Raw genomic sequence first — 17,926 nt, 5'->3', positions numbered from 1 at the left:
TATTGTCATATACAAATCATGTAAGGTTCTGGGCCAAGTGTATGGTTTTCTTTACCTATCTCGGTATGCAAATTATAACTGGTAAACAAAGATGAAAATTATAATTGGTAATCAAAGGTGAAAATGATCTAAGGATGGAATGATATTTCTCATTTAATGAGTTCTGTGAGATACTAATATAAAGATAAGAAATATATTTCTTTTTCTTATAACTAATAGCTATTATAATTGATAATTAACAAAATACAATGAATATTACATTTGAATTATTAAGACAGAGTGAAACCAATATTAAAGAACACTTTTCACCTACGTACATCTCTAAACAATAAACAGCTTAACAATCCATAACCTTTGAAATAGTTTTATTAACAAATACTTTACGTAGCAGACACCCCAAACAGACAAAAAACATGTTTGTAATAATTGTTTGTTTAACGTTTACATGGAATAAAAAAATGACACTACTTTAATAAAAAAATTTATTTGTTGTTCACAATTTATTTTTTCTTATTTCTCTGTTTTGCATGACAATGTTTGGCCATTCATTGCAAATTGCTATGAGGCTATTGGAAAAATTTGATTGAAAATTATTTTATTTTTCTTCGCCTTAAAATAGTGGCTCGTATAACAAAGATTTGACAATGACAACAAATTGAAAAATGGTGTTACTGAGTGGTTAAATCACTGGCAGAGGAATTTCTTGAAGAAGGAATGAAGCAAGTAAAACGTTATAAAAATAATGTTGAAGTTGATGGCAGCTGTATAAAAAAATAATACATAAATATAATTTTTATGTATAAGTAATACCAATCGTTTATGTTTTTCAGTTTTGTTTTTATTTCAAAATGGACTTTACTTTACAAACATACCTCATGTAAGCTTTCTATATGAAAGATTTCCTTGCTTGTGATCCAGTTTTTGACATACTCATCTCTCAGATAATATTTACTACTATTACAATCTAAACCATAGAATCTTTCACATTCTGGTATACTGCATTATACTATATCAATACGTCATTCATCATAATTATTCTGGGTTTATATGCCTTACAGAAACACTTAATAAACCTTTGATATTACTACGCACCTGTATTTAAAAAATATGACTGAAAAAATTATGTGCTACTTCTAACAGTAAAATATTTCTACATATAAATATAAATAAAATTCTTATAAAGAAACAAAAGGCAAAAACAAATTGCAAGCAATGGAAATGGTGCATAAATGAATTAAAGTTAAAGTCCAAATTATCACATTATAATATTTCCGTTTCTCTTTATAAACCTAATCAGATTTTCCCTGTACCTTACCATTTTTGTAATGGAATTTTTTATTTTTATCCTGTAAGCATATAAAACCATTTCCTTAGCGCTAGCTAAATAATAAATAAAAGTGAATGACTTCACAATGCTAAATTCAAACAAGATATAAGTAAAGTAATCTAAAAAATAAAAATAAAATAACGTAATGCAAAGTTACAAGAGCTACAAGTTCTGGTAACATTTGAGAAGATTACATCATGAAGTGTAACGGCAAAAACTAGTTCTGTTCAGTTATTACATAATTATTTCACACAATTATAAAAATTATATTTTTTCCACTATTATCAAAGTCAACTTAAAATTATTCATTAACTTAAGATTTAATAATAAATTCAAATTACCTGCTTTGAAAAAACCTGTAGAATCTTAGAAACACGAGTTCCATTTTCAAGAACTCTAAATTGCAAAAATAAACATGGCAAGCAATCTGGATTATCTTCTTGAGATGGCTTTGCAAAATCCCAAGATAACTCTTCATACTTCAAACCTAGTAACAAGCACTATGTGCAAAAGAAAACAATTTTTTTTTACTATTAACAGATAATGAATAAATAATAATAATGCAAACTGATTGTATAAATACCTTTGGCAACCTGCCATTAAACATATCCTATTTGTGAAAATGATATGCAGGATGTAGCTATCCCACGATAGCTATACATTTTCATATTCTACATGTTTAGTAAAACATAAACAAAGATAGCACAAGTTATATACTGTCACTGAATGGCTTCGACGGCATGTGGCACTTACTAAACTTATGGTGGCCCTGAAAAGGGCCATCTTTGTCATCGATTGGCTTCAACAGCCCATTGAAATTGCTAATCTTAGGGTAGCCTTAAGGGCTGTTGTTGTCAAATGGCTTCAGCGGTTCTTAATCCATAATCTTGTGATGGCCCTGAAAAGGAATTATTTACGTTAGCTCTGAGAAGACCTGTTGGGTCCGGAAGCTGGTCTCCAGTGAACGGGGAGTTACAGGTTATCCATTGAAATTCGACTGGGCTTTCCCTCAGCGGCAGTTCGATTTCTACTACAGTGTGGCAGTGGTGGCTCCCAGAGCCTCGCAGTGTCAGGTCGGTGTTGGTCGTCCTTCGCCAGTGCAGCCGAGGTGGTTCTCCCCAAAGCAATCCCACGCTGGGTTGGCTATTGCTGCCAATTCCGCCGGCCAGGGTGATTGAACCCCGACGAGTGGATCTGGAGTGGGAAGGTAGTGAGTGATGTCTGTATCCAGCGACTCCCTCGGAGGGCTGGCCAGGCCTGCTGCTCCAGCAGGGATGTTGGTATCTGTCGGGAGGTCCCACGCCGGCTAGGGAACTTCTTCTGTCTTCTTCCATCTTCTTCTTCTTGGTCGACAATGAATTGCAAATTCACTCAAGTACACGCTCTTTTATTGGAGTCTGAAGTGGGGGGCTGCAGTGCCGCTATGGTGGGAGAACTGTGCAGTGGGAGTGATACTTGTATTAGCGCGTCCATATACTATACGCCAATTTGCATCTGAGTTGCTATACCATGTTCGGCTGCCGATATTAATTTAGGCATATATGTGGTAACAATACAGTACAACAGATAATTATACTATAATTTTTTATTTATTTGGCAACCCAGTGAACTAAATATCATTGTGATTTCTTGGTTCAATATTGAGATATTGCCAGGCCTATTAGAAAGACTAATCATTGTGATATAATCTTACTAAATTGACGCACATCAAGATACTCATCTCATACATCAAACATCCCAAAAATAAATCATAAGAGATTTTGATGAAATTTGAATACATTTACTGTTATATAAAACATAATATATATATTTTTTTTGTTTTTGAGTGAATTTCAATGTTAAAATTTATTTTTATTATCTTCATAAAGTACTGGATTATTTTTTATAACTGCTTAAATTTATTTTTTATTAAATAATATCATTCCTCAAAACAATTGCAATGAATGAAGAACAGTTAGTTCTTTAGTTGATCTCTGATACTTAAGACAGAGGAGTAAATTTTGTATTTTTTTCACTTTAAATTTATTCAAAGTTTCAGATTTTTTTCATGGCTTTTGTGACCCCGTAGCAACCTACATTAATATGAACAAACTATCAGCTAAGAAAGTTTAAAACTGATAAGCAATATCGATTTAAACAACTGATAAGTCCAAAATAAAAATGACAACATATAACACAGTTCACATGCAACACCCCAGTAACTAATTTCTGATTTAAGTTAAGGAAAGAAATAATGAAGAATTTTTGGAGAATCAACAAGAGAGAGCATTTTCTAGATAAACATCCTTTTGTTTACCACTGTTTCTTTATTTATTTCTTTGGTATTTCACAAGAAAGAGTATTTGACTGTCAGAAAGAAAGGACTCATAAAGAAATTAAAAATGAGCAGAAAAGGCCTACATTAAATATCTACATTGTTTACATCTGTAAAGAGAGGTCTCTAAGTCAGATGAAAGATATTTAAATAGGATTCAGCAGGGAAATGTGTAATTACACCTTCTGTTTATTATATACCAATAGGTAAGTTACTGAAAGAATTGAAATGGATAAAAACGATGTAAAAATACGACTGGTAACAAATAACATCAAGATAATAAGCAAGCTGAAAATTTAGTGAAAGTTTTAGCTTAATGTAAGAAATAAAATTTAAAAAAAATGAGAAGCAATAATAAGAAGCATATGATATGATTAGCTATGATGAAAATAAACAGTAATTATGACTATTATCAATAATAAATAAAATAATCACTAACTGTTTATTCTTTTCAAATATTCACATTAGCATTTTCACAGTGCACACTGCTTCCTCAAATGTATTAAAAATTTTTAAAAATTCAAAAAAGAAGTATTGTTACCCCTTAGTCAGATTATTAAATGGCAATTTCAAGGAAAATTTATCACTGATAAATATACACAGCTATTGGATAAATTTATATGAATTAATAATTTTTTTAATATACATTCATAAAATCATATTGATACTTTTATCAATGGATAGTATTATATGAATTGTACAAAGAGGACTGTTCAGAAAATAACCGACCATTTTTAATTACGTGCCAACAGAGATAATTAGTGACACACGGTAGATAGCATTGTGTTCTGCATAACCTCCACTGTAACCATATGTTTTTGGATTGCTGATATCTTGTGTTATTGCTATTTGAGTGCAATGTATTTAAATGTTAGTAGCAATTTTTGTAATGTGCGATTTTGAGAAGCAATGGTACTACACAAAATTCTGTGTGAAAGTGGGGAAAACTTTCATAGACATTTCAACTTTTGAAATGCTAATAAAGCTAATAAGGTAATGCTCTGAGTTGTACACAATGTTAAGGATCATTTTTACAATTTAAAAGTGGTCGTCAGTCAACTGAAGATGACCCTCGACCAAGAAGGCCTTTGACTTCAACTGGTGACACCCATGTTCAAAAAATCAAATCTGTTGCATGCAAATTGCTGATTGACTGTCAGAGAACATGCAGAAGAAGTTAGCACTTCAATTGGATCATGCCATGACATTTTGACTGAAAAATTTAACATGTAATGAGTTGCAACAAAGTTTGTTCCTCATTTGAAGTGCAAAAAGCAAAAAGAACATCGAGTGGACATTTGTTGTTAACTTCTTGAACAAGCCAATGAACATGAAACATACATGAACAAGGTCATAACAGGAAATGAAAACTGGGTTTATGGCTACAACACTGAGAAAAAAGTTCAACCATCACAATGAGATTGACAAAGGATCAAATGTCATTCTCAATCCAACGTCAAAGTGATGAATTCTGTTGTTTTTTTTATTTTAATGGAACTGTGCATTTTGAATTCTTGCCTCAAGGTGAAACAGTGAACCATGCATACTATCAAGGCGTTTTACAATGGTTATGTGAAAAAATTCAGAAAAAGGGATCAGAGTTGTGGCGAAATAACTCATCCTGTTCCTTCACCATGACGATGTGCCTGCATACTCAGCTTTGTCAGTTTTGTGCCAAAAATTAGATGACTGTCCTCCGTCAGCCTCCCTACTCGAAATTAAGGGGACAAGCACCAATAATCTTTAAAATTAATAATAACAAATTTAAAATATTAAATTTGATTATTTTCTGAATAAACTACCTATTTGTTGAATACATTCATCATTTTATTACCACCCAAATTTCTGGTCTTATAAAAATCCATAAAAAAACTTTTTTCTGTAGACAACTTATAAATTACATAAATAAATCTTTTTACAAACTTTTGCAATCTGTATCTGACTTCTTAAAAAATAATATCAAACTTAAAACATAAAACATAAAAAAATAGTTTTGAAACAGAAAAAATTGAAGCTCATACAGCTCATTCAATTGAAATCATAGCCAGTGTTAAGTGTTGTAGAAAATCCTTCCACATCAATCCATCATTGCAGTCAACAAATAAGCATTTGTAAAAGCTTTCTTCAATGAATTTTGACAAAAGATTTGCATTTGTCTCAGCTTACAAGATTCAGATGACACATGCAATGAAACCACAAGATCATCGAAGTCATTGGACGTTCACAAATTGGGTTTATACTTTAGCAGTGATACTTAGCAATTTTAACAATTTGATACTTTAGCGATGAAGTACATTTTCTTCTTACTGGCTTTGTCAATAAATCAATAAAGAAATTTGTTGAATTTGGGTATCAGGAAATTCAAAAAATGATTGAAGAATTTCCTATGCATCCTCAACGGGTCATCGCTTGGTGCGGATTTTGGACTGAGGAATTGATTAAACCTAACTTCTTTGAAAATGAAAATGGAGATGCTGTTACCGTCAATGGAGTTTGATATTGTGAGATGATTTCAAACTTTTTATGGTGTAAAATTAATGATACAGTTGTGGAAGACGTGTGGTTTCAATGGTTTCAATAAGACAGTGCCACATCTCACACTGCCAATGAAACCATGCAGTTATTGCAAGAAAAATTTAATGGTCGTGTTATCTTGCAGCGAGATGATGTGAACTGGCCGCTAAGATCATGTGATCTGACACTGTTAGACTTTTTTCTCGGGAGTTATGTTAAAGATAAAGTGTACATCAATAAATCACAACAACTGAGAACCTTAAAAAAGAAATTTGACACAACATCGCCAACATTTCCCAGCAATTATGTCAACATGTTTTGGAATTTTGTCAAAAGAGGTGCCAAGGCCAGAGTGCTCATTTGTCAGATGTTTTGTATCATACATAAACTCAACATCACTACTTTCTAAAAACGCAAAATATCAAATAAAAAATATGTTGTATTAGAAAATTAAAATGTCATCTTATCTTGAGACACTCTTTATTTTATCAGAAATATTTTTACAAAGTATGTAAGAAATTATTATATTAATTACTGGACATATTCACAACATAAAACTCTGGGTTAAATATGTAGATGATATTTTAGTAAAATTTAATAAACAAATAAATTTAAGAACACAGAATAATTCTTAATAAACTTAACGCTTTCTGTGCTTTAACAATTTCTACAGCACATACTGTAGAAATTGAAAATAATAACATTATAAATTTTCTTGACATAAATATTAAAAAGAATAAAGGAAAATTAAAATTAGAAGTATAAAGGAAACCAATTTCACCAATAACAAGTATAAATATTACATCAATTCTACCAAAAATTGCCACTTACAATATGATAAAGAGAGCTTTACAATACCATGATAATATAATATTAAAATAATGAATTAAATTCTATTAAACATATTAGCAAATGAAAATGGATACAATAGAATTATAAATAATTTAATAAATAAATTAATATACAAATATAGCAGTGAAAAAACATTATCTACTCTTATAAGTAATGATAATAAAAATTTTCTATCTGTAATATACAATAATAATAACACATTTCACTTCTTTAGAAAAACATCTCACCAACTTTTATAAAAAAGCACCTAAAACTAATAACAAATTAGAAAACTAAATAATAATGAATTGGATAATAAAAACATTTATGAAAGACCAGTTATACACAGAATTAATTGTGGTAATAAGGATTGTAATAAATTCTATATAGGTATGGCAAAGGAATATTTAAAAAAGGATTTAAAGAACACTTAACAAGCATTTAAATATAATAAACAAAAATCAAAATATGCAGATCACAAAAAACACAACAAACATTTTAAAATGCAGGACTTAAAAGTATTAGAAATAAGTAACAAATTAGAAACACAAACTTTTGAAAAAATAAACAAAATAAAATCAATGATATTAATATTATAAATGAACAAGTGAAATTTGAATATGATGAATGGATTCAAATAGTAATAGAATTCATACTATTATAAATTCATCCAGAAGGTAGCAGTATATGATAATGATAAATTATATTTATTAGTATAATGATAAATTTTCCTTCAAATTACCATTTAAAAATCTGACTAGAAAGGGATAACATCCTTTTTTTAATTTTCAATGCATCTGATGAAGTGGTGTGTACCGCGAAAGCGCTAGAGTGAACTTTTAAAAAGAATGAGCAGTAAGTGATTTTTTTTATTTTTATTATTGATAATAACTGTTATATACTGTTAAGATGCTAAACTAACTACAATTTCATAATGAGTTATAAAAATTCCACCTAGAATCATTATATCAAAAAATATTATGTCATTAACGAAGTTGTTTCAAGTATTTGGTGGGTGTGCAAAATGACAGGTAATAAAAGTAATGTATTAAATCAGTAGATGGGTGTAACTGAACAAAGGTTTTAATTTGAGCATGGGAAGAGGAATGATACAGATGAAGGACTTGCCAATTAGGAGGTATTGTTTACATTGTTTAACACAGTTTCTTCTTTATGGGATTGAGACATGGGTTTAAAACGTTGAAAACCGCAAAATACAGATAAATAAAATTAAATTTATAACACGTACATGGAAAGAAAAGAAAGAGAAAGCAAGTTACATTAAAAATAAAGTTACCAAGTAAAGGATAAAAAAGAGGTCTAGATGAAGGTATTTACCCATCAGCAAAGAATGGGAAAAGAAAAACTATCAAAGAAGACAATATTTGAAATTAAAATAAAAAGTAAAAGGTTAAAAGGAACACTAAGGAAAAGACATTAGATCAAGTAAAACAAGATGCAGGAAGGTGACTGAAAAGAAATATTTGATAAACAGAAAAGATAGACAGGATTAACATGAGGTTACCAACTCAAATTCCATTGAAATAATTTAGAAAATTATTTCTATATATTTATTAATTATTATTAATTAATTATATTAATATATAATACTATAATTATATTAATATACAATAATTATATTATATATAATAATTATTATTAGGATACTTTTAGAAAAAGGAAGAAGGGCATTAACAAACATAGTTTTAAAATTCAACAAATAACATGAGTAGTTTGTAAGTATTAACTTTTTTAAATCGTAGTACATTTTCAAAAAATAGCAAAAGTATTACTCATCAATACATACACACTGCACATTATCAATAACATAAACTCCTTGTGTGTTGATTCCCACCAGAACAGGTACATCCTGGTGAGTTATCAGTGAAGTTAAACCTCGTACAGGCTGCTCAACTTGACCTTGAAAAAATGCACATCTGTGAATAAAAAAAATTCTAATAAATATAATCTTTAATAACAAAAAAAAAAATCTGTAAATAAAAATTAATTTTAAGGTGGTACTGTCATGCCAGAATTTCTAATTGTACTCTTTCATTCAGAACTAACTGTATGTACTGAATGTCATTAATACCTAAACTATATTATTATTAAAATTAATAAGATAATCTCAATATCAATAAATAACTGATTGGAGAGTCAAATAATCATTATGATAACATTTTTAATTTTTAACATTTTAGCTTGTTATTGGTTGACTGATCATTTTCCTAGAAATTTTGTCAATTTCTGAAACTAATATTTTCTTATTTGTCTAACTCAATAGCAACATTGTAAAATTCCTACTGAAATGTTCATATTATTCCAGTTTATGTATTACCAAACGTTTGGCTAAAGTAGATCCAGTAACACTATTAAGCATGTATTGTCATAAACCATAATGTAAGAATATGAAAAAAGTATTTTAACATAATTATACACAGTCTTCAGGCTAGTGAATGACTTTACCTAGACAATAAAAAAATGTATAACATGGCCAATTATAGCAATGTACTCTTCATTCTAGCCACTTTTCATGAAAAAAGGAAGAACACTTGTTCAACAACCTTGTAATAGTAGTGACAGAAACCAGATTTAGTACAAAAGATACCATATTTTATCAATGTTATACAATATTTAATCCAGTTTTCCTTTTGGTGAGTTGACCAATAATTTTGAGATCCCATAAGTGTAGGAATTAAAAAACAAGGAAAAAGAATTAATTCATTGATTACAGTATACACCATTCAGAGTTCTACTTCAAAAGGTTTATACTATAGTAGACCTTGCAGTTACCTTTAATTCTGAACACAAGGTTAACAAGCAGATTATTAATAGTAATGAAATATCAAGTCAGTTTTTCTTTACAATAAGTCTTCTTTTATTCAACAGCTAGTACAGTAGAACAAGATTAATTTTCTGGATATTAAAGCTTATAATTTTCCAATATTATTTTAATCATAAGCAGCAGGGCTACATTCTTCACTCACTAAGCTCTCAAATTCCTAATAAATCTGTTAATACCTTTTTCTTTCAAGAATACAATTAAATCTTTTTTTTTTTCTAATCCTTTATACTATTTTCTCTTTTTCACAAATTTTTCATTTGATCTTTCACTCTCTTCTTCAAACAGTATTTTTCAAATGTTCTGTTATTTTTTTCCCCTTTTTTCAGTAAACATACTACATAAAAATTTATTCATCTCATTATTTTCACTCAATTTAAAGTGTTCTTGGTTGAAATTTTCCACACAACTTTCTTCTCTTTTTTTCAATAAACGTTAAACACAAAAAACTCCCTCTATGAATCATGAGACCTTGCCAATGGTGAGGGGGACTTGAGTGCTCAGTGATACAACAAAGCTGGACCGAAGGTGCAACCATATCAGAGAGGTATCTGTTGAGAGCCAGACTAAGGAATGATTCCTGAAAGAGGGCAGCAGATCTTTCAGTAGTTGTTAAGGGTGTAGGTCAGGAGGACTTAAACGTCCATATTAACATCACTAAATCTTCTAAGTACTGTGCAGCTGAAAGCAATGGAAAACTACAACTGCTTGTTTTCCAAGAAAATGTAACTCTCTGTAGTAACAAAGATGAAAAAATAGAGGTACCTTCCTTGGTAAAATATTTCGAAGGGAATACTAAAGAAAAAGTCACCAGAAAATTAAAAAGTAACACTCTACAAGTCAGAGCATGGAATGTTAGAAGTCTAAAAAAGTATGGTATGTTAGAAAATTTAAAGAGGGAAACGGATGTAGTAGAAATTAGCGAGGTTTGATGGGAAGAGGAAAATGACTTTTGATCAGGTGATTTTAGAATAATTAACACAGCTTCAAATAAAGGGCAGACAGGAGTAGGTTTTGTAATGAACAAGAAGATAGGGAAGGGAGTAAAGTATTTCAAAATGCATAGTGACAGAATCATTGTAATAAGGATAAAATCAAAACCTAAGCTAATTGTTAACGTCTATTTGTCTACAAGTGCTCATGATGATGATGAGGCAGGGTGTGTATACGAAGAAATTAACAAAGCAATTAAACACATAAAAGGGGATGAAAATTTAATAATAGTTGGAGATTGGAATGCAAGCATTGAAAAAGGCAAGGAAAGAAATATTGTGAGTGAATATGGGCTAGGCAAAAGGAATGAAAGAAGGAACCGGCTGATAGAGATTTGCACAAAGTATAATTTAGTCATTTCCAACACCCAGTTTAAAAATCATAATAGAAGAATATACACATGGAAAAAGCCAGGTGATACTGCAAGATATCAGATAGATTATATCATGGTTAAGCAAAGCTTTAGAAATCAACTTGTCGACAGCAAAACTTACTCTGGAGCAGACATTGATAGCGACTATAATTTAGTGATAATGAAATGTAGAATTGGGTTTAAAACCTGAAGAAAAGATGTCAAATGAATCGGTGGAATTTAGAGAAGCTTGAGAAAGAGGAGATAAAGAAGAATTTTGAGGACATTGCAGCAAGAGGTCTGAATAAAAAAGATAACTTAGAAAATATAGAAGAGTGGAATAATATTAAAAAGAAAATTCTTAAATCAGTAGAAAAGAACTTAGGCTGAACAAAGAGAACTGGCAGAAAATCTTGGATATCAGAGGATATATTGCAGCTGATGGATGAACGTAGAAAATATAAGAATGCTGGTGATGAAGAAAGTAAAAGGAACAATTAAGAAATACTATAATCAGGAAGTGCAAACTAGCGAAAGAAGAGTGGATTAAAGAAAAGTGTTCAGAAGTGGAAAGAGGAATGATCATTGGTAAAATGGATAGAACATACAGGAAAGTTGAGGAACGTTTTGTGGTACAAAAATTAAAATCTAATACTAATCACTAAAATTGGAAGAGAAAATATTATGAAGGTAGAAGAATATTGTTATTTGGGAAATAGAATTACTAAAGATGGACGAAGCAGGAGCGATATAAGATGCCGAATAGCATAGGCGAAACAAGCCTTCATTCAGATATATAATTTCCTTATATCAAAAATTAATTTAAACAACAGGAAAGCATTTTTTAAAGTATATGTTGCAAGTGTAGCTTTGGACAAACAGAGTACCTGAGAAGAAAAGATTAGATTTTGAAATGTAGTGCTATAGGAGACTGTTAAAAATCAGATGGGTGGATAGAGTGACAAATGAAGAAATGTTGTGCAAATTGATGATGAAAGAAACATTTGGAAAAATATAGTTAAAAGAAAAAACAGACTCTTATAGGCCACATATTAAGGCATTCTGGAATAGTCGCTTTAATACTGGAGGGACAGATAGAAGGGAAAAAATGTGCAGGCAGACAACATTTGGAATATGTAAACCAAATTGTTAGGGGTAGAGGCATACCAAAATGAAATGACTGACACTAGATAGTCTTGAAGAGCTGCATCAAACCAGTCAAATGACTGAAGACAAAAAAAACAAAAATTTCCCAGTTGGTCATAGCTAGTGGTTTAGCTTTATTTTTTATACATTGTGATTTGGATTATTTTTAGTTTTATTCTTTTTGTAATATTAATTAACATACAATTTCTTTTATATGTCGAAAATAAGGAAGGTCTTGAACACGATGGTAGCAATGATTTTAATAAAAAGACTTACCTTACTTTAGACTTGACTTTACTTTAAAAATCTAATTTTTTTTTTGATTTTTTAAAATTAATTTCATAAACTAAATATAGAAGCCTCACTAACACATATACAATAAATGCTTCAGGAACTTCAATAATGAAAGAATTTAGTAAATGAAATTAGGCAATGCACAGAGTGATTCAGGAGAAAAGGGAAATAATCTGGGCACTGATTCTAGAACTTGAAATAAGGAAAACGGTTCATACAAATATAAGTCTGAAAATGCTTTGTTATTGAGTTAGGCTAGCAAAATATTTTGCCCTAATTTCATTTCTTCCAGTGAAATGAGATCATACTGAAATTTTTAAAGCATTACATAAGGGGTAAAGGTGATGGGTTTCTTATGTTTTTTGACTATAAAAAATTTAATAAAACATATTCAGAACTGTATTTCCCATAGTTTTCATGATATCCAACATAAAATAGAAAAGTTTGGTGATGAAAACACTCTTTTTAGATTTGAAATACATTAACTTTGTTAAATTATTAATAAATGTATAAATTTTATTATCAAGACTCGTAATAACTTGATATAAGAGAATATTGATATAATAAAGTCCATAGAAAACCAAAAAAAATCAGCTTTTATTATTAAAAACAAAACTTAACAGAAAAATGTTATGAATTTGTTAAATTAAAAACAGCTACTTTTAATATAATAAACTTAAATCTATGAAAAATTAGATTGGCAACACTAACTGTATGGTTCAAAATTAATTTGAATATTACTCATTGTTATCATAAAATTGTGGTTATGTCTTACATTTGTCATTAATTTAAACAGTATTTTAGTATTTGTTGTACTCTAATGCTACCTAAAATTTTCCATTTGAATCTAAATTTAAAAAAGTGAAATTCCATTTTGAATTCTTTCTTTTGAAAAATGCTGCTTTTCTTTACTAATACATAATATGCTGATAATATTTGCTAATATTTGTGTACAGCTTTTGCGATGGAAGTGCTCCAGCTGTGATAGAAGACTACCGATATAGGTATCCTTGATGAGTAGTTCCAAGCCGTAAAGTATTTTGTTGAATTTCTAATAATCTTCATGAGAATAATACACTTTCCAGCAATCATGTTTCATCCAAACATCAACTGGTGCATGGTAATGAGAAAAAACATTTTTCAGGTGGTACAGCTTAGTCCTACAACAAGGTCACAAAGAATTGCTAGATGACTCAACATTCCACAAAGTACTGAATGGAAAACATTACATGCTCTCAGACTTTGTCCTTATGTATTATGTTCAGAAAATTCAACATCTCCAGCTTGGTGACCATGCCAGGCGACTGCAGTTTTGCGAATGGGTTAACAATAATTACAACTTACTTCCATTCATACTACTTTCAGACAAAACTACTTTTACCCCATAATGGCATAAACAATATACAGAATTCACACTAGTGGCCTGAAGAAAACCCACACACTGTAGTTGAATCAAATTTCTTATCAACGATTTTCAGTGAACGTTTGGTAGGGCATGACCTCTTTAGGCTCTTTCACACTAGAACGTGTCACAGGGAGAAATTATCTGGAATTTAAAAAAAATGAATTTCTCAGTGCTTGAAAATTTTTCTCATTCGCAAAATGGATTGAAATGTATTATCAACTTGATGGAGAACCAACACATTTCATAAATGAAGACAATTCTTAAATGAAAAATTTACTTGTACTGTATTGGATATAGAGGAAGAGGATAGAGGAAGAAGAGGAAGTTGAGGAGGATGAAATGGGAGAAACAATACTGAGATCTGAATTTAAGAGAGCATTAAAAGATTTAAATGGCAGAAAGGCTCCTGGAATAGACGGAATACCTGTAGAATTACTGCGCAGTGCAGGTGAGGAAGCGATTGATAGATTATACAAACTGGTGTGTAATATTTATGAAAAAGGGGAATTTCCGTCAGACTTCAAAAAAAGTGTTATAGTTATGATACCAAAGAAAGCAGGGGCAGATAAATGTGAAGAATACAGAACAATTAGTTTAACTAGTCATGCATCAAAAATCTTAACTAGAATTTTATACAGAAGAATTGAGAGGAGAGTGGAAGAAGTGTTAGGAGAAGACCAATTTGGTTTCAGGAAAAGTATAGGGACAAGGGAAGCAATTTTAGGCCTCAGATTAATAGTAGAAGGAAGATTAAAGAAAAACAAACCAACATACTTGGCGTTTATAGACCTAGAAAAGGCTTTCGATAACGTAGATTGGAATAAAATGTTCAGCATTTTAAAAAAATTAGGGTTCAAATACAGAGATAGAAGAACAATTGCTAACATGTACAGGAACCAAACAGCAACAATAACAATTGAAGAACATAAGAAAGAAGCCCTAATAAGAAAGGGAGTCCGACAAGGATGTTCCCTATCTCCGTTACTTTTTAATCTTTACATGGAACTAGCAGTTAATGATATTAAAGAACAATTTAGATTCGGAGTAACAGTACAAGGTGAAAAGATAAAGATGCTACGATTTGCTGATGATATAGTAATTCTAGCCGAGAGTAAAAAGGATTTAGAAGAAACAATGAGTGGCATAGATGAAGTCCTACGCAAGAACTATCGCATGAAAATAAACAAGAACAAAACAAAAGTAATGAAATGTAGTAGAAATAACAAAGATGGACCACTGAATGTGAAAATAGGAGGAGAAAAGATTATGGAGGTAGAAGAATTTTGTTATTTGGGAAGTAAAATTACTAAAGATGGACGAAGCAGGAGCGATATAAAATGCCGAATAGCACAAGCTAAACGAGCCTTCAGTAAGAAATATAATTTGTTTACATCAAAAATGAATTTAAATGTCAGGAAAAGATTTTTGAAAGTGTATGTTTGGAGTGTCGCTTTATATGGAAGTGAAACTTGGACAATCGGAGTATCTGAGAAGAAAAGATTAGAAGCTTTTGAAATGTGGTGCTATAGGAGAATGTTAAAAATCAGATGGGTGGATAAAGTGACAAATGAAGAGGTATTGCGGCAAATAGATGAAGAAAGAAGCATTTGGAAGAATATAGTTAAAAGAAGAGACAGACTTATAGGCCACATACTAAGGCATCCTGGAATAGTCGCTTTAATATTGGAAGGACAGGTAGAAGGGAAAAATTGTGTAGGCAGGCCACGTTTGGAGTATGTAAAACAAATTGTTGGGGATGTAGGATGTAGAGGGTATACTGAAATGAAACGACTAGCACTAGATAGGGAATCTTGGAGAGCTGCATCAAACCAGTCAAATGACTGAAGACAAAAAAAAAAAAAAAAAAAAAGTATTGGATATAGAGGGCCGGTAAATAGGCTATTTAAATCACTTACTCCCATAGATTACTGTTTACGGGGAAGGATGAAATGCAAGGTATACTAGCAAAATCTCCACACATGATGAATTGTTCGTTTGCATTCTCAATGCTGCTGCTTCATTACGGAACACAAAGACAACATTAAGTCGGCAACAGAAAATGTAAGAAACAAGTTGAAAAGTGCATTGACGTCAATGATGAAATTTTTGAACATTTACTGTAAATTAATTCAGTATAAACTATCCTCTGAAGCAATACATAACAATGGTCCCAGAGACTAAAAATATAATAAAATAAATACAGTACAAATTCATAGAGTATAGTTTTTCAAAATACATTACGAGTATTTTAATTTTTCAAACGTCTAAATTTATTGAACTAAAAACAGCTGTTTTTAATTTTTACAAATTCATAACATTTTTCACAGTCTTGTTTTGTTTTTAATAACAAAAGTTGATTTTTTTTGTCTTTTATAAAGTTTCATCAATTTTCTCAGAATTAAATTCTCTACAAGTTTTAATGATAAAATTTACATATTTATAATTATTTAACAAAGATACTGTACTTCAAACCTCAAAAAAGGGTTTTTCATCACTGAACTTTTCTGTTTTAAATTGGATATCAGGAAAAGCATGATAGATACAGTTCTGGGACCAGTTTTATTTGATTTTACAGATCAAAAAGCGAAAGAAACTATAACTTTACCCCTTATATAATCCCTTAAAAATTATGATTTCATTTCACTGGGGGAACTGAAACATCAGCTAAACATTCTGCTAGCCGTAACTAAATAACAAAGATAGGTTTGTATGAACTTTTCTCCTTATTTCAAGCTCTAGAATTCAGTTCCTAAATTATTTCCCTTTCCTCCTGAATTTCTCTGTATATGAGCAACTTCAATAATATATCTCTCAAGTAATCAATAGTTTAAGGTTTGTTTTATAAACTGTTTTTTAGGTATCCCATAAGAAATAAGAAAAAAATTTGTTTTTTATGTAAAATTTGTTAGTCTAACATACACTTTATTGTTCCTGTACCAATTTTATCCAGTGATGAGGAAATATCTAATAAATAAATTACGACTGATTTAATTGTTTTTCTAATCTTTTTTATTAACATGTCACAATAATGAACAATTTTTATCAAGTTTTCACCTAAAATGAAAAGGTCTTATGACTTAGTGAAATTGTATAACTGACACAGATGATGCTGAGTATGAGTCTATAACCCATCAAGGAATGTGTTAGAGCTTCAGAATCAACTGAAAATTGTTATATGAATGCAGATAAAAGTTTTATGAAAATATTGTTGCATATTCACAGCTCCATCAGGATACTGAGATTGCCAATTTAAGAATGTTTATATAATTACAATTTATTAGTTAAGAACACAAGTAAAACAAAACAAATCAATAATAATAATCATAATAATCACAACAGAAAACAATAATAATAAATGTCAATAATAAACAAACAAAAATCATGGCAAACACAACCACAACAATAGTAATAATAATAATAATAATAATAATGCTCTGAGGTAGGTAATCCCCATGTCCGGAACACAACATCTACGTTCCACATCCAGGGCGGTAACAGCCGTACTTATGTACAATACATATAGCTGGCTAACGGGGCTCCGAGTAAATTCCTCGGATATGCTTTTCTTTTGACCTGTTTCCACTTTCAGGTCCTCACATGGATTGGATTTTTCAGCTACCTGCAGGATATGAACAATTTATTGATTAGGAAGTGGACATATACCAAACTTAGAGCTGGCGATGTGGCGGCCAGGGTCAATGTTATTGCAGGTGTAACGGAGACCCTTCTGTTGTCTACATGCCCCCTGCGATGGCAAGCATGTAGCAATGGTGCCCATGTATGTCGGTGCATGGGAGCTCTGAAAGCTTCGGTGAGTAGGAGCCTGGAGTCAGTGCAGAGACTGCGCATCCACTCTCTGCCAGGACATATGCCGGTTCCACCGGAGTACCGGATCGGACCTCCAAGGT

At 30.7% G+C, this 17,926-nt stretch overlaps 1 protein-coding gene across 10 annotated transcripts in view; it reads right to left on the bottom strand.

The window, feature by feature from the left end:
- Bili (FERM domain-containing protein 8 Bili) overlaps positions 1 to 17,926 on the bottom strand; it is a 104,706-nt gene that overhangs the window by 25,844 nt on the left and 60,936 nt on the right. For all 10 annotated transcript variants that reach the window (XR_012754805.1, XR_012754812.1, XR_012754799.1 and 7 more), the window contains 2 exons: positions 8,794 to 8,923; positions 1,669 to 1,827 (listed from right to left, as the gene is read on the bottom strand). Coding sequence is in view for 3 of the 10 variants with exons in the window: in XM_075354602.1 (XP_075210717.1) it covers positions 1,669 to 1,827; positions 8,794 to 8,923 (289 nt within the window). In the remaining 7 variants the exon portion in view is untranslated. The remainder of the gene's footprint in view (positions 1 to 1,668; positions 1,828 to 8,793; positions 8,924 to 17,926) is intronic.

Source organism: Lycorma delicatula, chromosome 1, assembly GCF_047948215.1.
Source record: "Lycorma delicatula isolate Av1 chromosome 1, ASM4794821v1, whole genome shotgun sequence".
NCBI classification, from domain to species: Eukaryota; Metazoa; Arthropoda; class Insecta; order Hemiptera; family Fulgoridae; genus Lycorma; species Lycorma delicatula.
The sequence above is the reverse complement of the archived record's forward strand: the minus strand, read 5'-3'. Positions and strand labels throughout refer to the sequence as shown.